This window comes from Suncus etruscus, chromosome 6 (assembly GCF_024139225.1).
Source record: "Suncus etruscus isolate mSunEtr1 chromosome 6, mSunEtr1.pri.cur, whole genome shotgun sequence".
NCBI lineage: Eukaryota > Metazoa > Chordata > Mammalia > Eulipotyphla > Soricidae > Suncus > Suncus etruscus.
Genome location: NC_064853.1, coordinates 25,260,029 through 25,280,020, shown reverse-complemented (window position 1 = coordinate 25,280,020; position 19,992 = coordinate 25,260,029). Strand labels below are relative to the sequence as shown.

Here is a 19,992-nt window from a genome sequence, read left to right as displayed (position 1 = left end):
TGAAATACTGTCTCTGAAGGGGTATCATGCATATCACTTTACCTTCTTTCAGTACCCAGTTCTTGTCCAGAGTGATCATTTCCAACTATCATTGTCATAGTGGTCCCTTCTCTGACCTAACTGCACTTTTCTCCATTTGGTAAACTTCTAGGGACCGGTTGTCCTGGCCTTAGTTTTTGTTGTCTTTGGGCATTATTCTCCTACAATGTTCTTTAAATCCCACAAATGAGTGTGATCATTCTATGCCTTTCCTCTCCCTCTGACTCATTTCACTCAGCCTGATACCCTCCATGTCCATCTAAGTACCAACATATTTCATGACTTCATTTTTCCCCTAACGGCTGTATAGTATTCCATTGTGTAGATGTACCATAGCTCCTTTATCCATTCGTCTGCTCTTGGATTCTTGGACATTGGGTTGTTTCCTGATGTTGGCTCTTTGTTAACTCTTGTCTTTCATCAGAATCTTCTGGCTGGAATCTATAGCAAAACAGCACCAGGTATTTGCATTCTAAATGTCTGGCATATCCAACTATTTTCACCACACTGTGGTACTCTCCAACTTAGCAAGGAAAGATTTTGAGCCTCACTCTTACAGTCTTTTTTTTTTTTAAATAATATCTTTATAGTCTTACAGAGTTAATTAAAAGAAATCATGATCTTCTATGGCGAACAACTTTAACAATTGATATCTCCTTATCTCCCTTTGCATCTTCAATCTTGTTGAGTCTTTTTTTTCCTTTGGTGTCTAGGATCAAACTCAAGACCTTACACATACAAGAAGTGCTTTAACATTGAGCTACATCCCTGGCCCTTTAGAATTCTTAAGATTCCTTCTCTCCACAGCCTCTCTGGCCATCATCTGTTTTTATTCATTCCTCATTTTAGTTTTGTTTCATATTTGGGAAGTGAGGAAGTGACACAGAGTTTGGCCACACCTAGCAGTGCTCTGGGATCTTTTATTTCTAGTTCTGTTCAGGCCCAGTCCTGGCTATGCTCAGGGGATCAAACCATGGTAGTTACATGCAAGACAAGTGCCTTCTCCTTTCGCCTTCCTCTGCTATCTCTCAGGCCCTTGTTTTTGTGTTATGCTGAAATAGAAGGCACTTACGCCAGGGACAGTAAGAATCTCTTTTACTCTTGCCAATTGTCCTTTTTACTTAATGTCTCTGACATTTCGTTGGGTCTCAACAACAGTTTGATGATAACACAGCTGCTCTTTATCGAATACTTCCCATGAGCTTGTACTTGCCTGTGTCAATGAATCTAGATGCTGTACAATGTAGGTACTTTTATTTCCATTTGAACCCAACTGGAATCTGAATTCCCACCTAAGTCCAAAGCCAGTCCTTAGCATTTACATGGCAGGAATGTGGATCTGGAAGGTGAGGGGCAAACATGTAGGAGTCCAAACAGCACCAAGGAGGTTTTTTTTTGTGTGTGTGTGGTGGTTTTTGGGTCACACCTGGCAGCCTCAGGTTTACTCCTGGCTCTAGGCTCAGAAATCACTCCTGGCAGGCTCGGGAGACCATAGGGGATGCTGGGATTCAAACCACTGTCCTGCATGCAAGGCCAACGCCCTACCTCTATGCTATCTCTCCAGCCCCAATTGTTATGTTCTTAACTCTTCTTCTTCTTTTTTTTTTTTTTTTTTTTTTTTTTTTTGTGGTTTTTGGGTCACACCCGGCAGTGCTCAGGGGTTACTCCTGGCTCCATGCTCAGAAATTGCTCCTGGCAGGCACAGGGGACCATATGGGATGCTGGGATTCGAACCGATGACCTCTTGCATGAAAGGCAAACGCTTTACCTCCATGCTATCTCTCCAGCCCCAACTCTTCTTCTTCTAAGATTTGCTTCTACCACATCAGGATTGCTACTAGTTTCCCACCTGACACTCCCAAGGATTCCTTAGAACCAGGTTCACACTGGTGATTGGAGCTTGTGTCTGCAGCACTGGCCAGTTGCAGAGCTGTGGCAGGGTTAGGGGGCACCTAAACTAGGCATTCTAGCACTTGACACCCCCCACCCCAACTACAGGTAACCTGATGCTCTCCCACAGGGTGGGGTGACTAAGGTGTCTTTCACCCTCAGTATGTGCTAGCTCTCACTGCTCTTCTAGAAAATGTTCTTAGTTCATGGGAGTTCAGGTCAGTGATGCTTATTCTAGTTCTACTTGAAGGCAGGGTGAAGATCAAAATGACACAGGGCACAGCTTAAGGCTCTCTTCAATCTTGCAAATCAATTCAAGGCTCCAATTAAAACTAGAGAACTGGATCGAGTCCACAGGGTGCACCGCTACCCCCGTCCACCCTTCCTAGGATGGACACCTTGGAAACACACTCTGGGTTCATTTAGACCCACATGTGTTGCTGGACTGCCAAAGTCACCTTTCCGTTTCCAAATGGGAAGGAACTTGGGTTGTGGGGAAGGGCAAGCAGTTGGTTCAACCACATCCCCTTTCTCTAGCTGCTCTCTGGCCTGTATGTGGAGACTAGGGCAGACCCCTCACTACACAGGATGGTGGTGGAGAGGACCCTTGGAAACCCGGGGGACAGTAGCAACAGCAGCAGGAAGGGAAATCTGGTACATTTTCCCAACTGTTCATGCTCCAAATCTGCAGCATCAGACACAAGGCCCATTCTTTACTCTCCTCCTGTCCTGCAGGAGGTCAGGGGGTGGGGCAATTGGGATGCCCTGCCCAGAGACACAGCAAGTCTGGGGATGTGCAGGTGGCAAGTTACTACCCCACCATACCCCACGCCACCCGACACCCACTCCTGGACAGTGTGGTGCCCAAGCACGCAGCAGGGGGTCCACCTGCACCCTACTCCCACCCCAACTCACCAGGCAATGGGCAGGGAGCCAGCGTGGAAGAGAGTAGGAGGGGGACATTTTTCTTGGGAAGGGGCCCAACAAGGTCTTGTTGGCACATGGCCCTGCACACCACGAGGCCCAGGGCCCCAGGGTGCCAGGGGGAGCTGCAAAAATACCGCCTCTCCAGGGGGGGCCTCTTTTCAGGTGCTGGGCCCCAGGGGGTTCGGTTCCCGCACTTGGGAACTCCAAGTAGGCGGGGAAGGCTGGGAAGTGGGCTGGTCACTCGCCTTGCCAGGCTCCTGTTGGTGGCGGGGGGGCGTGGTGGCGGGGTCCCGCCAGGACGGGAAGGGGGGTCGGTCGGGTGTCGGCTCAGCCTCAGCCTCCCGGGGACACATGGGGCCCCGCCAAATCTGCCGGCCGCGGGGAGCGCGCTGGCCCGGCCCACCCCGCCGCCCTGCGGGGACCCTCCGTGTCCGGAGGAGGCCGGCGTCCAGCGGCTGCTGCACGGGGGCGGGGGACGGGCGGGGGAGAGGCGGGGAGGAGGAACCCCACAAACAAAACCGGCATCGCCCAGCGCCCGGCCCGACTCGCATGGAAGGAGCCCGCGCGCAAGGAGCGCAGCCGAGAGAGCCGGGGGAGCGCGCGGCCCGCGGGGCGCGGGAGGCGCAGCAGGTATCCATGCAGGGGCGTGGTGGCGGGGCCGGGCCGGGCCGGACCGGGCAGGGCAGGGTAGGGCCGGGCCGGACGGGGCGGGCACCCCCAGGGTCAGCGCGAACCTCTGCAGTCCCTGTGGGTCGGGCTGGAGGGCGCGGACGCGAACCAACCAAGTGCGGGGCCTGTCCTGCCCGCGGCGTCCCCCTGCACCCCTCTTTTCCCTCCCCGCGCCGCGCACATCTGGAAAGAATCTGCAGCGCCGGGCGGGGGTGGAAGCGGGAATGTGGGGGGCAGGTGGAATGGGGAGGGACATGCAGCCAGTCTTTGCGCCTTTGCGTGCCCAGCTCAGGACTCCTGACAGATGGGGAAACTGAGGCCAGAAGCCCCCCCCCACACCCTCTGTAGCAGCCTGCTGTCACCCTTCAGTTTAACGCGATCACGCGAAGAAGGGGTGCCAACCCCTCGTGGGGGACGCTTAGTCGCAGGGTGGGTAGAGGGGCGCGCCGGCAGGTGCAGAAGAGGGCTCAGAATTGTGCACCCGGCTGGGGAGACCATAGACAAGCTGGACGACTCCCCTTCTGGCCACACTGGCTGGAAGCTCCGTGTGATCTTGGCCATTCTGAAGTTCCTGGCGGGTCCAGTCTGGTCCTGAGTGACAGGGAAATAAATAGCAGAGCCCCAGGCAGCTCTGAGCTCTGGGGGAGCCATGGTCCCTTCTGAGTGCTGTAGGAGCCCAGGGCCTCCCAGTGGCCGCACCTCTAGACAGGGAGATGGCCTGAAGCCAGCACAGTCCCTGGCTGATGCCCCTGGCTGATGCCCCTGGCTCCAGCCCTTCCTCGAGGGCTGGCACCTCCCGCTTCTTTCTGCTCTGCCTCCAGGGAGAGCTGCTTGGAAGGGTTAGCTCCAGGCTGAACTTGAACGGGACCCTGCTTTAGACCTCTATGAGCTGCTGTGGACCGAACGTTGCAGGTTCTCGCAGCCTATCCCATGTGTTTGTTCTTTCCTCACCCGCATTTCTGAGCAGGCCTTGCCTAGAGGCCAGGACAGCTGGGACAAGCACCCCTGCTGCAGCCACAAGGGTACTACTCTCTGGAGCAGGAGCCTTTTCTGGGTTTGTTTTGGGGCCACACCCTACAGTGCTTAGGGCTCTGTGTTCAGGAATCACTCCTGGCACTCTTCACTACCATGAAGAGAACACGAGTCTCTCTCAGCTCAGGGGTCCGATAGAACCCATGGGCTGAGGTGTGAGGGCCAGCACAGAGCCAGCCTGAACCATTTCTCACAAGATCTGAGTGGAGTAGAAAGAAAGAGGAGGATGAGAGGGTGGAAGGGGTCCGTCACAGTCTGGGTCTTCTAAACCACCAAGCAAACCCTTCTGGACCTTGAAGCTTCACTCTTGGCAGGTGGGAGGGACACAAAGAAGCCTTTTAGGCCTTCTCGAGCAGGGGACACTCTGGATAGTGGGACTGGTGGGTTTCGTGCTCCTATACCTATACCAGTGACCCCGGGACTTGCACCACAGCCTCAGGTTTAACCATAGGCAGAAGTGGGCCGTGTGGCCCGCTGGCTTCCTGACAATCTCTTGACTCTGCCCCATTCAGTGTGCAGGGGAGAAGCACATAGGCCCACCTGCAGTTTTGAACTTCCTCCCTCACTCCGGTCCTCCCCTGTACCCTGCAGTCAATTCCCCATTGCCCAGACCCAGGCTCAGTGTCTCTAGCCTAGGGGAGCCCCTGGCATGGGCCCATCCTTGAGCTGCCTGGGGCAGACTCTGCTTCACTAGCTCCTCAGTATCTGAAGAGGAGGGTGGAGCTCCTTAAGCTGCTTTTCAAGCCCTTTCCTGCCCGAGGGACATAACTCCCTGCTCCAGTCCAGGTGAGCTTTGTGAAGGCTGCCACACAGGTGCTTTCACCTGGGATTGGGCCCCTGAGCCCCTGCTTGTTTTGCCTGTTCCGCACTGCCTGGGTTCACCTTTATGGTTGGACCAAGCAACTCCTCTGGAAACCGGATCCCTGTCACTATTTGGCCTCTCCGGATCCCATTAGGGGACTCCATTAGGTCCCCACTTTCCTCATCATCCTCAGAGCACACTGGGATGATGCTTGCCCCAGATCAGCACAGGTTGTGGAAATGGTGGTCACCGGGGCAGCCCAGGGATCTGGGAAGCTTGCTCAGGTGGCCAAGCACCTGCTGTGTTCCAGGTCCTGCATTCAACCACCTGCTCAATCTGACTCTCAGAACACCCGAGGGTATCACCAGGGCAGCCCCTGAGCATTGATCGACTTGAGCACAGAATTATCAGGCAGACAATGCCAGGGCATGGCCTGGACACCCAGAGCACAGATAGGTGTGATTCCTATAATAAGAAAAAAATGCAAATCATATTTATAATACACATGCTCTGGAGCTATGTTGGAAGGTAAAATAAGACAGGTAAAATCAATTTTAATTTATATTAAACACAATATAGTCAAACTAATATGTAAGCAAGACAAAAATAAAGATGTTGTGATGTAGTAATATAATGACCAAGGTAGTTTAGGTTCTTCTGAGTATTACCTTGGAAACCTCTGTATACTGTATAGTTTCTTTATAGCTTTGGGGGTCAAACACTGCTTAGGAGACCATGTGGTGCCAGGGATGGAACCAGGCATGTGCTTTGCCATGTGGAGCCCTCCCTGCCTGTGTCCTACAGTCCATGTTAACAGCTGCCCCTGGGAGATGAACTGCAGTCTCTGTAGGTGGTCACCTCCTTGAGGGGAAGACCCCGCTTCCCATCCAGCACTCTGTGTTGTCAGCCTGGCTGGAGAACAGGTGGATAAAGCCCTCCCCATACACTGGCAGTCCCTGGGCCAGTCCTTCTAGGCAGCTCCCTCATCTAAAGTGGTGATCCTGACACTTCTGTTCAGGTGGTAGTGTGAATGGGGCACAAATGTTTGTTCAGATGCCATTTACATGTCTGAAGAAAGAAAGGGAAGCTGAGGGAGAAAGAGCAGCTGGTGCAGCAAGAGTAGAGCCTGAGAGATGAGCAGGGCGGCCCCTTCTGGCTGTCTAGGCATGTGTGCTTATGAGCGCAGCAGGTGTGTACGTAAATGTGGCTGTGTATCCATACATGTATGTACAGGCATAATACATGTATTATGTGAATGTGTGTATGGGCAATGCATGTCTAACATATGTTGGTGCATCTACATACATATATGTATGGGTGTGTATGGCGTATTGTGTTGTATTACACATATATGTATGTATTTATTTATATGTGAGTATATGTATAGGTTATTGTGCTTGTGTGAATGCATGTTTAGGATGTGTAGGTATGTGCCTTATATTGTGTGTACACGTGATGCATGGTTGTGTCCATGTATGTGCATGTACATCTTGCATGTGAGTGCAAGATGTGGTCTGAGCAGTGAGCAGTGCAGACCCTTCTCTTGGCCTCCTGGGTGTACATGTGCTGGTACAACCATATATGTTCTCATGTGTATGGATTCGTGTATGGGATGTGGTCTGAGCTACCAGCCCTCTTCACTCAGAGGTTCAAGGGCCTGTTTTCCTCACAGGGTCTCAGCTATGCCTTATGAATATTGTAAGAGGTTTGGCCAGGTCAGTGCCGCCAGAAGGTGAAGTAGATGCCCACTGGTGTGTGTGTGTCTATGTCATGGGAGTCTGTAGACCTGTTTGGGCTCGATAGACCACACAGCTATTCCTAAGTGGGTCTCTGGATCAGTCAAACAGGGTACAGGGACACCAGGGGGTCGAGAAGGCCAGGGGGGCCAGGACCCCAACCTCTTCCTCATGGCCTGAGGACACCCTCTAGGCTCTATCATATGCAGGATCCAGCACAGGACAGACCTGGGAAGCTCAACAAAGCTTCACACCTTCTCTAGTCATTAGTCTTCCTAAAGGATCAGCCATAGATCATTCTGAGAGGACAAATTGGGGAGGGGGCGAGTTTCCAGGCAGCAGGATCTGTGTGCATGAAGATCCAAACAATTATGGCTCACGCCAGTTGATGGGCATGCTTTAGGATGCAGCCTTCCTTCCCCTCCATCCCTCTGGCTACAGTGCTGGTAGGCAATGGGGCAGTAGACCTGGAGCGTGGGAACCTCTGTGACTCCAAGGGCCCTAACCTTACCCCGGCCGGCTGCCCCTGATGGCCCTGGTCCCCACAGGCACCATGGCCCCAAGCAGGGCACTGCTGCTGCTGCTGCTCTTGCCGCCACAGCTGCAGCTGGCATGGGCGCTGGCAGCCAGGGCCCTGGGGAACGGCCGGAGCAGCAGCCCTGAGCTGAGCCCCGAGGAGAATGAGTTCCTGGAGGAGGAGCCGGTGCTTGTGCTGAGTCCTGAGGAGCCTGTGGCCGGCCCACCAGAGACAGACTGTCCTCGAGAGTGCACTTGCTCACAGGAGGGCGTTGTGGACTGTGGCGGCATCGACCTGCGCGAGTTCCCAGCAGACCTGCCCCAGCGCACCAACCACCTGTCCCTGCAGGTAAACACCGCCAGGCCAGGCCTGCGAGTGGGCAGCAGGATAGCACGAGGAACTAGAAACCTAAGGGCACATGGACCTGGGAGACTCCCCCACTTCCCGCTCCCCCCAAGCACAGGCTGGATTCTGGCACCTGGAGAGGAGGACACAGCGTTCCAGGTGGGGATGCTGATGTGTCCAGGTCATCCCAAGTGATGCATCAGCTATGGGGAGTGGGAGGCTGTCACTTCCCTTCAGATTCAGGCCTGGTGAAGGTGGCTACAGGCCTGTGGCCATCCAACACGGTTCCTGCTCAGCTCTTTCTGCAGCCTCCAACTGTGGGCCTGAGAGAGAGATAGACAGAGACCGACAGAGAGACAAACAGACGGAGAGACAAAGAAACAGAGAGACAAAGACAAAGAGACAGACGGGGATAGAGATGGAGAATAAGAGAGACAGAGACAGAGAGATACAGAAAGAGAGACAGAAAAAGGAAGATCTGTGCAGGGGCCCAGAGTCTCCCAACCAACCCAGAAAGGCTACTGGAGAGGGTAGTACCTGCACAAGGAGAAAGGGCCCTTAGGGCCAAGAAAAGGAATCCCTTATGTATAGAATCTGCTGCAGACCCATGTCCCCAGGTGGGAACTCATAGGAGCCAATGTGGGAGAGTTTTTAGGTGTGGTGTGGCTTCTAGCAGGAGGATTCTAGAAGGGTGCCCTGGAGAGGGTCTTGTTCCTGGACTGAGCCAGGCAGGAGTCTGGGGACCTCTGTGAGCCTCCTCTGCACATCATCCTTCTCAGAACAACCAACTGGAGAAGATCTACCCAGAGGACCTATCCCGGCTGCACCAGCTAGAGACCCTCAACCTCCAGAACAACCGCCTGACATCCAGAGGTGAGGGCAGCATGGGGGGCAATGATGGGACAGACATGGGGGGCAGCTGAGGGGGGGGTCAGTCCAGGTGAGGGACATCCAGGATAGGGGCTGCAGAATCCAGGATAACAGCAGGAGCTGGAAACATAGGAGAACCTCTGAGTGTGAGACTTGGAGGTCAGGATAGTTGAGGCTGTAGGTGGTCACAGAACTGAATCCTCATCTTTGAAAGTAATTTTTCCTGACAATAAAAATAATTTACGGGGGGGGGGGAGGAAAGATAGCAAGGAAGTAAGGTGTTTGCCTTGGATGAAGAAGAACAGTGGTTCGAATCCCAGCATCCCATATGGTCTCCCAAGCCTGCAGGAGTGATTTCTGAGCATAGAGCCAGGAGTAACCCCTGAGCACTGCCAGGTGTGACCCTAAAAAACAAAAAAAATATTTATAGGAGTTGGGCTGATAACACAATGGTAGGGCATTTGCCTTGCATGCGGCTGACCCAAGACAGACCTGGGTTCAATCCCTGGAGTCCTATATGGTCCCCCGAGCCAGGAGTGATTCCTGAGCTCCTAGCCAGGAGTAACCCCTGAGTGTTACCTAGTGTGGCCCAAAAACCCAAAAAATAAAATTTACAATTAGAACAGAAAATTTGGAATAGCAGGAAAGGAGAAAACAGAACCCATCAGTAATCTGCCACTTAGAGTTCATCATCAGTATGTGGGTGAATTTCTTTCTGCTTCCCACAAATTACCATTTGTATGCCATAAGGCTTACCCATGCAAAGGCACTTTTTGATGTGCTTTTACTTGATTTATGCAATGGAGCCACCACCACAATTCAATCTAGAACTGGGGTGTGTGTGTGTGCATATGCACATGGCTGTGTATTTGAGTGTGTGTAGTTTGGTGGTGCTGGGGATCCACCTACAAGGGTCTCCCCAACAAAGTGTGAGCTCAACTGCTGATTCTCTCTGGGTTCCAGGGGTGCCTGAGCATGGTGATCTCCCAGTCCAGTGGTTATGTCCACTCTGGCCTTTTTCTCCAGCTCCTTGGCCCTCCTGCAGGACGCACAGGCTTTCTGGGAGGGATGCTCACGTCTCTGTAACTTTCCATGCTTAGTAGCTTTGAGGCCCCAAGCCTGGAAGCAGTGTCTGAGGCTGCACAGGCTGGAGAAGGACACCAGAGGCAGTAGATCAAATAATGGATACAGTGGGGTCAGGGGGTCCTGCTAGCATGTTCCCTGTCATATGTTCTCCATTCATGGCTCTGACTGATCCTGTCCTTTGAAGGGCTCCCGGAGGAGGCGTTCGAACACCTGAACAACCTCAATTACCTGTACCTGGCAAACAACAAGGTAGGGATGAGTCTGCAGATAAGACTAGGGGCTTAGACCAGTCCTGCTTTGGGTGGAAGTCTGGGGCCTCACTGATTCTCAGACATGGCCTGGGAGGGTGGACTCAGGCCTTCGAGTCAGTCTAGAGTGTCAGTTGACAGACAGAGCCCCAGAGGAGGAGAGGAGCAAAGATCATTCCTCCTGGGGAAGGATCCTTGGAGAGCTTCTTGGAGGAGACAGCATCTGAGTGAGACAGTGAAGTTGTGGGTGGGACGTTAGGAACCCAGGGGACACATGGAAGAGGGAAGAGAAAAGGTACCATTCTTACCTAGTGGGCACCTCCAGGGGGCACCTCCAGCCCTCTGCCCCCTTCCTGTCTGAGCATTGAGGTGTCCTATCTCTTCCTGGAGCTATGAATACCCTCTCCCTGACTTATGGAGCCCCAAGTTCCCAGCAGAGTACTGTATGTCCCCCCATCCTCCCAGACCCACAACCTACACACTGGTCACCATGTGGCACCCAGCTGCCCCCCTCTGATCAGGCAGTTTGGCCTCTGAAGCTCTTATTGTCATCCAGAGAGATACTTAGAGGGCTAAATCACAGTCTGTGTGCACAAAGCCCAGGCTCAACCTAGCACAATATGGTTCTTGGAGCATTGCTGGAGTAGCCCCTGAGCACCTTTAAGTGTGCCCCAATAAATCACATAGTTTCTACTTTGGGTCCTGCATTGGGATCACCAGTGGGCACAGATGAGTGGGGATTTGCAGTATTGCCTGCTGGGAGTTGTGGCTCGTGCTGCTGGCCAAGGTTTCCCCTCCTCACTCTCCAGTGTAAAACAACAGGTGATGATGCTTGTTAAGCCAAAGGAGAGTTAACTGTCCTGGATCCATTTCTTTTTCTTCCCTTTTTTTTTTTTTTTAATTATGGGCCACACTCATAATTGAGTGGCACTCAGGGGTTACTCCTGGCTCTGCACTCAGAAATCACTCCTGGCAGGCTTCAGGGGCCATACGGGATGCCGGAGATTGAACCCAGGTCCGTCCTGGGATTGGCCGAGTACTAGGCAAATGCCCTATCACTGTGTTATTCTGGCCCAGTGCTGTCCACTCCAGCCCTGTCCTGGATCTAAGTTAAACTCAAAACCCAATGGAAGTATTTAAAAAAAAGGTTCTGTTCCCCCCTCGGGCTTTGGGCCTCAGCGCTGGCCCCCCTCTGCTGCTCTTCTCGGCAGGGGGCTTGGCAGATCCCAGCCACATTCCTGCCTGTCTTTTGTGCCAAGACAGAGCTCTGCCGAAGTGGAGGGGCCTCCTGTGGACATATGGCTGCTATGGAGGAGTGATGGGGGTCCACAGAGGATGCAGCTGGTGGGGCTCTGCAGACCAGAGCAGCCATGGGGTTCAGAGGGCCCTTATGTGTTTGGACAATGGGAGAGAGATGAATGACTCGCTGGGCCAGGTGAGCAGCAGGATCACGCTCCTCCCCACTCCTCTATGACAACCCTTTCCTCTCCAGCTGACCCTGGCACCCCGAATCCTGCCCAACACCCTTGTCAGTGTGGACTTTGCTGCCAACTATCTCACGAAAATCTACGGGCTCACCTTTGGGCAGAAGCCAAATCTGAGGTCAGAGGTCAGGGGGATCCTAGACTCAGGTGGGGAATGAGAAGGGATGAAGTTGGGGGCCCCTCCATGAGGTATGGGTGGGGGGAACCTGCAGGACCCCATGTTGTGGGGTGAAGGGGGAGATGCCCAGAAGAAGGAGAGTCTAGGGGGCAAGAATTGGGTGGAAGGAGTGAGTGCCCCAGGGGAGAGGGGGCACCTTCCAACTGGCAGAGCCAATTGCAGTTATAGTGGAAAGCAGGGGTGCTTGGGGCCTGACCTCACTTTAGCAGAAGGTGAGTGTGGCCACCTTGGTTCTGCTTCCTCGTGTCCCCTCTTTCCCCTGCCTTTGCCCCATTACATAGGTGCCCAGGCTCATGAACCCCAGCAGGAAGGAGCCGCCACGTTCATTTGGTTATGCTGGGCTACTCTCCCAGGAGCACCTTAGCTCTGTGGGGCAGTCCAGGTCATATCCACTGCCAGTTTCAGGGTCTAGAACAGTGGGGCAATGCAGGCTCTCCCAGTGGGTGCTGAGTGAGGCTTCCCCTCTGGAGCCAGGAGCTGTCCTCAGGGTGCCGGGGACAAAGGCCACAGGAGAGACAGAGCTGCAGGACAGCCCAGCTGCAGAGTGTGTTCTTGGCCACAGAATGGTCCAGCTGCAGGGCGCATTCTTGGTGAAAGGGAACGTTTTCTTGTTGTTCAGGATACAGGGCAGCTACTTTGTACAAACTCACTTGTCTGCACTGCTGTGAGGTATAGAGGCCAGGACTGTGGCCTGCAGTGGTTAGGAAAGGCCTAGAAGGGCCTTGAAGAGTTAGAGGGCAACTTCTGGGAGCCCTTAGTTGAATAGAGGGTGCAAGGTAAAGTGAGGTCAGGGGGTCTTTTACTCCTCCCCAGTGTTTTGGGTGGATGTGGGGCCCCAGGATTGACCTGAGCAGGCTTGGAGGCTGCCCAGAGAAGAAGCACTGAGGCAGAGTGACACAGTGAAAGACCTGCACACTTTCCCCAGGTCTGTGTACCTGCACAACAACAAGCTGGCAGATGCTGGGCTGCCTGACAACATGTTCAATGGCTCGGGCAACGTGGAGATCCTCATCCTGTCCAGCAACTTCCTGCGCCATGTACCCAAGCACCTGCCACCTGCCCTCTACAAGCTGCACCTCAAGGTGTGGGATGGGACCTGGGAGAGAACAGGTTGAGGGATGAGGCTGGGGCCTGGAGGAGAAACAGGCAGGAGTCTGGGCACCCACTGTCACCCCACACTCATCCCATGCAGGAGGCCTGGTCCCCAGCTCCTCGCCCATAGCTCTGTCTTGGCCCCTGGGCTGCCCTCACAGCCCCTTCTCCCTTCTCCACAGAACAACAAGCTGGAGAAGATTCCACCAGGTGCCTTCAGTGAGCTGAGCAGCCTGCGTGAGCTCTACCTGCAGAACAACTACCTGACCGACGAGGGCCTGGACAATGAGACTTTCTGGTGAGCTGGGCCTGACCGCCTCCTTCTTCCCCAGGAGAGCCAGGCTATGCCTCTGGGGGCATTCGGGGCCCAAAGACAAATGTTAGGTATGGTCATGGCTGAGGACAGTCTGTAGAACTGAATTTGTGCTGGGGGAATGCAGGCCTTCTTCATGAAAGAAGAGAAGCAGTCAATTTCAGCATGAGGCTATGCCAGGCCTTGGGGGGCCAGTTGGTCCTTAAGAGCCCCCAGAGGGTCAGATACAGGTCAGATCCCGTCCACCTGTCCTGTCTCGAAGAGATGGGAGGCGAGGGTGCCAGGCTCCCCCAGTCAGCAGATGGCAGAGTTGAGATGAATTTGGGGTTGAAGGAGCATACCACCCAGCTGTGCTCAGGGGTTAGTCTTGGCTCTACACTCAGGAATCACTCCTGGCAGGCTTGGGGAATCATATGATCAAATCCAGGTCGACTGTGTGCAAGGCTAGTGCCCTACCCACTGTATTGTCTATCCATCTAGCTCATCTAGCTCCAAGATGAATTTTGTCTCTATTTTTATTCTGGGGTGCTCAGAAGCTATTCCTGGCCCAATGCTTGGGATTCATTTAAGAGACTTTAGATCTCCTGCATGCAAAGCATGTGCTCAGCCCATTGCAGTCTCTCCAGCTCTGAAATGAGTTAGGGACAGGCCCTGGCCATATCCTGAAGAAGGACAATGCAGAGAAGGGCCCCAGTGGTCTCTCGCTCACTATCACTCTGCTCCTTGGACTCCCCAGGAAACTCTCCAGCCTGGAGTACCTGGACCTCTCCAGCAATAACCTGTCGCGGGTGCCAGCGGGGCTGCCCCGCAGCCTGGTACTCCTACACCTGGAGAAGAACGCCATCCGCAGCGTGGACGCCGATGTGCTGACGCCCATCCGCAACCTGGAGTACCTGCTGCTCCATAGCAACCAGCTTCAGGCTCCCGGCATCCACCCACTCGCTTTCCAGGGCCTGAAGCGGCTGCACACGGTGCACCTGTACAACAATGCGCTGGAGCGCGTGCCCAGCGGCCTGCCCCGCCGCGTGCGCACTCTCATGATGCTGCACAACCAGATCACGGGCATCGGCCGCGACGACTTCGCCACCACCTACTTCTTGGAGGAGCTCAACCTCAGCTACAACCGCATCACCAGCCCCCAGGTGCACCGCGACGCCTTCCGCAAGCTGCGCCAGCTGCGCTCGCTGGACCTGTCTGGCAACCGCCTGCAGACGCTTCCTCCGGGGCTGCCCCGCAACGTGCATGTGCTGAAGGTTAAGCGCAACGAGCTGGCCGCCTTGGCCAGGGGGTCCCTGGCTGGCATGGCCCAGCTCCGTGAGCTTTTCCTTACTGGAAACCGGCTGCGTAACCGCGCCCTTGGAACCCGGGCCTGGGCTGACCTGGAGCATCTGCAGGTGAGGGAGAGGGGATTGGATTTGGAGGCACCATCTGCTGGGGTTGGGCAGGAGGGCTCTGGGCTAAGGGATATTCCCACTGGGGAGTTGGGCAGCGCAGAGGGCAAGGTTGGCCCACCTTCAGGTACAGGGGAGATCGCTGCAGGTGTGGCCAGGCTAAGGGCATCCCCATACCCCCTGGCCAGGTCTGAGGAATGCTGTGGGGAGACCCTGTGGCTGCTCAGAGAGGGGCCCAGGGGTGTCTATCCAAAGGAGGATTGGGTTAGAAACTTCCTAGTCGGGCCCGGAGAGATAGCACAGCGGTGTTTGCCTTGCAAGCAGCCGATCCAGGACCTAAGGCGGTTGGTTCGAATCCCGGTGTCCCATATGGTCCCCCGTGCCTGCCAGGAGCTATTTCTGAACAGACAGCCAGGAGTAACCCCTGAGCACCGCCGGGTGTGACCCAAAAACCAAAAACAAACAAACGAAAAAAAAAAAAAAGAAACTTCCTAGTCAGTGGACACTAGAAGGGAAGTTTATCAGAGAATGTGGCCACGTGGTGAGGTTGGCCACTGCTGTCCCCTGCCATGTCATAGGACCCTGCTCCAATATCCTTTCCTGGGAGGGGGGAGATTCTTGCACACCAGCACCTCTGCGCACTGTTAGTACTGTCAGTGTTGGCTGTGTCCAGCTGCTACGCTCTGGCCGGAGCAGGTATTTGAGTCCATGTACTCACTGCACTGTGGGAGCTGTCCGGATTTGGGTGCCTAAGATAAGCACAGGGGACAGGCGCAGGAAGCAGGCCATTGGGGTGGGCTTAAGGGGGCTTCTGGCCTGTGGGAGCTACCCTCAGTTCTTTCCCACCTGGGATGTCCTGCCCCATGCCAGACTCCAGGGGATGCCACGGAGAGTCACTCATGCCAGTCAATCCATCCTGAGTGTTTCTCAGGACTCAGGCTCTGGACTCTTCTCTCTCCCTGTCCTCCACACCTGCTATCTCTGCTGCCATTCCTGATGTTAACAGGGCAACATCTCTGTCTCAACCTCTTCTTTACACAGGCCTTTGACTGCAGAACCTGGAGAAAACTAAACTTTCTTTTAGTAATGATTTATCCATCCTCACTGCCCATGTCAAACCAAGCTACTCTCATTTTTGGTCTAGCCCCAGCTTCTGAGGAGCTGTCCATACCCTTGCTCCTATGTAAGCAATCAGGGTATAGTGAAAAGCTAAGCCACCTTGGACTCCTATCCAGAACCTTCCATGACCCCAGTGACCTGAGAATCAGGCTAGAATCCTCAGCACAGCCTTTCCGACTGGTCCCATTCTCAGCAGCATCTCAGACCCGGGCTCTGCTCCCACTGGCCCATCTGCTGGACACTCCTCTTTGGCCTGCCCCAAAAGTGATCCCATCCTGCCTCAGACCTAGGTCCAGAATGAGATGCCAGAGGGTCACCCCCTTTCTGGAGCATGTCAGTAGGATCCAAGTCAGACCTTACTTCCTTCTGGAGGCCACGGGAGACATTAGAGGCCCTAGGGCCTGGGTGACCAGTCAGAAATGGGGCATGGGAAGTAATTTTGTTGTGAAGCTTTTCTGCATGCAGTTTCAGGGCTCCTTCCCCTCCCTTTCCTGTCTGCCAGAGGCTCCCTACACAGCTCCATCTCACTGGCCAACATTGCCCTGTCTTGTGCTCATCCCAGGAGGGCACCAATATCTCCCAGATTCCAACCCTTAGCTCCTGGTGCTCTTAGGAGGAATATGGGAGCTGGGGACAGAGCAAGGAGCAAGGGAAGCCTGTGGAAGGGAGATGCAGGGGTCAGCACTCCACTGAAATATGGACACCACTTCCTGGTTCTGGGTTCAGGGTAGGGTAAAGGATGGAACCTAAAGCCACAAGGGTATGTTGGGATGGAATGGGGCATTCTGATACTGGAGACTGCAGGTATCTTTTCATCACTTGGAGAGGTGCCCAATGGCCTTGGGTCCTGTATACTGGAATTGTCTCTATAACTTCACTCCTGGTTCCAGGTCCACAGAGGGGAGCCCCTTTCTTCTTGCCTCCTCTGGGGTCTGAATGTATGAAGATGGGGGTTGGGATTCTGGAAAGATCCTTGGCTGTGCATTCATGGGGAGCAAGGGGAACATCAGTAGGCATTACCTTAGGTGCTAGTCCTTCTAGGTCAACCGCTTAAATAGTGCTAAGCCCTGCACCTCACAGAGTGATGGTTAGATTTTTGGGGACTGGTAGAGTTCCCCAGGCTGACCTCCTGACCACCCCACAGCTGCTGGACATTGCAGGGAATCAGCTCACAGAAATCCCCATTGGGCTCCCCGAGTCGCTCCAGTACCTGTACCTACAGAACAATAAGATCAGCGCGGTGCCTGCCGATGCCTTCCAGACCACGCCCAACCTCAAGGGGGTCTTTCTCAGGTAGGAGGCTCTGGGGCTGCCCACCTGCTGGACATTCCTGGAGGGGATATTCCCAGAGGGGACTTCCTGGAGGGGCTATACTTCTTCGGCCATTGGGGAGGGTGATCTAGGTTGCTGAGCATGGCTCCTGACCCTGACTTCATGGTGGATGCAGGTTTAACAAGCTAGCAGTGGGCTCGGTGGAGGAGAGCGCCTTCCGGAGGCTGAGGCATCTGCAGGTCCTGGACATCGAAGCCAACTTTGAACCTGGGGCTTCCAAGGAGCAAGGCCGACAGGAGGAGGAAGCAGAGGAGGAGGACAAAGACGAGGATGAGGAGGATGAGGATGAGGAAGTGCGATAGTGACCAGGTGAGGCTGATCCCAGGAAGGCCGGTCATGGTTGTGGGGTCACATCTCCTCACTCTCCCCTGTGTTCCTCAGGTGGATGGACAGCTGGACACCCTTCCTAGGAGACCCTTCGTCAGCTCACAGTGTTTCTTCCTGCAGTGTTTCTCACTGTTAGACCTGGCAGACACCCTCAGTACTAGCCCATTCAACTGCACGTCCACCCCTCCACGGCTCCCGGCCATTGGTCCCTTTGAGCCACAGGGCTGGAAGGGTCCTGAGCCTGTGTGGATAGCTTGGGTGCTGCTTCCCCCACCCCCAGGCAGTGTGCACACCAGCCAGGTCTCAGAGCCCTTCATGGGTGGCCAGTTGCCACCAGCACCTCTTGTTCCAGCAGGAAGCTGGCAGAAACCCTCACCAGTTTCTTTCTGTCCCTTGCAAAGTTACCTCCAAGCTCTGTGGCCCAGGGTTGGCCCTCACAACTCACAAAAGCTGGCTTTTGTTCCTTCCCTCCCTTTGAGCGCAGGACTCCTGCCTGTTCAGGACATCAGTTTCCCATCCCACTCTACTACTAGGTCAGTCCCTAGGCGGATGATCTTGCACGCCTCACCCTGGTGCATCTGTGATGGGCCACCCAGGCAGATTGCCGGGGCACGCTCCTGGGTGGCCAGAGTCCAGAGCAGGAGTGGGGGAGGCAATGGACCCGGTGGAGTGAGGAGGAAACATGTATCTGCACCCACAAGACATCTTTTTTATTCTTTGGGCCTGTGAGGAGAGTTGTAGGAACTTCTAGGGGTATTTTTTTTTTTACTCTTTTTTTTTAAGAAAAGAAAAAAAGTGATAAAAATGTGGATGCTGATGTTTCTTGTCACAGAAAAGCTAATATAAAGCATTAATCGTCTGGCATCTGAGTCTGTGTGTGCGTATTGTGAGGCCTGCTCGGACCATCAGGTCTACATGCTCTCAGGTTTGCTCCCCCAGGACTCTTGGGAACTCATGCCACTCCCCTAGAGACTGAGATCCAAGAGAATACTGCCAAGCTCCCGGCTTGCCTGGAGTGGGGTATGGGGTATCTCTGTGTCACCAGGAAGGCTGAGATTGAGGGCAAGGAGATAAGAAGAAGGCCTGGAAATACCCTTGGCACATCTGCTCCTAGAAGCAAAGCTTTTACCACTTCACCAATGACCTGGTTGTTTGAGGAGACGTGGGTGTCCTCATCATAGACATGAGTATTTCCATGACAGCTTAGGCTTGTTCTTGCTCTGGCCACTGGCCAGGCTCATCTTGTCCCCTGACTGCCCAAAAAAACATGTCTTGCATGTCTGCACTCACAAGCCTGTCCCTGTGCAGGCTGTACTGCCCTGACAAGACGATCCACACCAGGATAAGCAGCAGCTGAGCCCAATAAAGGAACACAAGCCAGAGCAGCCACCAAGCCTGCAGATCTTGGAAAACAGAAGAAATTTATCAAAATAGCATTGAGTTTTCAAGCACAGGATGGAGAAGAGGACCTCAGCGGGAGAGCAGAGGCCTTCTGGTGCTGGGCCCTTGGCCCTGCAAAACAGAACTGAACTAAACCAGAAAGGCTTTGGAAATCCATCTCACTTCTGCATGTAGCTTTGGTCAAGTTTTTGACCTAGGGTCAAAGGAAATCTGGACTTTAGCATCCAGGGGGTTTGTTCCTATGGAATTTGGTGGGCTAACTGCCCAGTGGGAGGCCAGCCTAGACATTCCTAGACCAAGGAGCTGTAGAAAAGACTCCCCAGCTTCCTGGCATGCTGGGGGCCCATGGAAAGCTGCAATCCTCCTTCACACCTTAGAGGAACATGTGCTCTGAGACAGAGAAGGTCAGCCTCGGCTGGGCCTCCCTCAGCTGGGAGCAGAACTGGCAGATTGTTACATCTTCACAAACTGGAAGTGATGGTGTTTGAGTGGCTCCTGCAGAGGGCTGGGTTTTGTCAAGGCCCTGTCCTTCCCAAGGGCCTGGTTAGCCTCCTGGCCCTGACGCCCTTGCCCGGGGCAAGTAGCCTGAGCTCTCAGTCTCAAGTTTGTCACCCAGAAAGTGAGGGCTACAGCTTCTGCCTGCTGCCTTGCAACATGAGGAAAGCTCACTGCCATGCTGGGTTCTGTGGGACTCCATTTTCCACCAGGTGGAGCTGCTTCCGGCCTTGAAAGGAAGTGTGAGAACTGCGAAGCAGGCAGGCTCAGACATTCGTCTCCAGCTCGCTAATCTCAATGGTGCAGTGGTCAGAACTGGCCATAGCCAGCCTCTTCTCAGGTTCTACCTGGATGGGGGTGTGGTGGGGACAGGCAGGGCCCAGGGTCAGCTCTGAGGCTGAAGCCACACTCTTCACACAGCCATTTTGCTGGGTTGCCAGAATCTCTCGGAGGCTCACGGGCTTGATCTCACAAGGCGGCAGTTTCTGAGATAGAAAAAGCCCTGAGTAGTGAGTGGTAGGGTTAGGGGACAGAGGTTAGATACTAGGAATACTGAAGGAGTAATGGGCCATGCCATGACATCAGTGGGACCTCTAGGTCACAAAGCCTTCAGCTTCCACTCCAAGCTGTCTCCCTTCATAGGAAGGAGGGGACCCTGGTTCAGTAATGGCTCCTTTCAGTCCTTGGCCGACACTGATG

The 19,992-nt window shown here is 54.2% G+C and overlaps 2 protein-coding genes across 2 annotated transcripts in view; one reads left to right on the top strand and one right to left on the bottom strand.

Annotated features, from left to right (window-relative positions):
- Positions 1 to 7,646: 7,646 nt before the first annotated feature.
- PODN (podocan) lies at positions 7,647 to 17,372 on the top strand. The gene is made up of 9 exons (XM_049775174.1): positions 7,647 to 7,960; positions 8,737 to 8,830; positions 10,098 to 10,162; positions 11,654 to 11,763; positions 12,749 to 12,905; positions 13,098 to 13,213; positions 13,965 to 14,622; positions 16,883 to 17,031; positions 17,186 to 17,372. The coding sequence occupies exons 1-9, from the start codon at positions 7,649 to 7,651 to the stop codon at positions 17,370 to 17,372; spliced, it is 1,848 nt and encodes a 615-aa protein (XP_049631131.1). The 5' UTR covers positions 7,647 to 7,648.
- Positions 17,373 to 19,559: 2,187 nt separating this feature from the next.
- SLC1A7 (solute carrier family 1 member 7) overlaps positions 19,560 to 19,992 on the bottom strand; it is a 33,257-nt gene continuing 32,824 nt past the window's right edge. The window contains exon 11 of the mRNA XM_049774800.1: positions 19,560 to 19,778. Within this exon, the coding sequence (XP_049630757.1) occupies positions 19,560 to 19,778 (219 nt within the window). The remainder of the gene's footprint in view (positions 19,779 to 19,992) is intronic.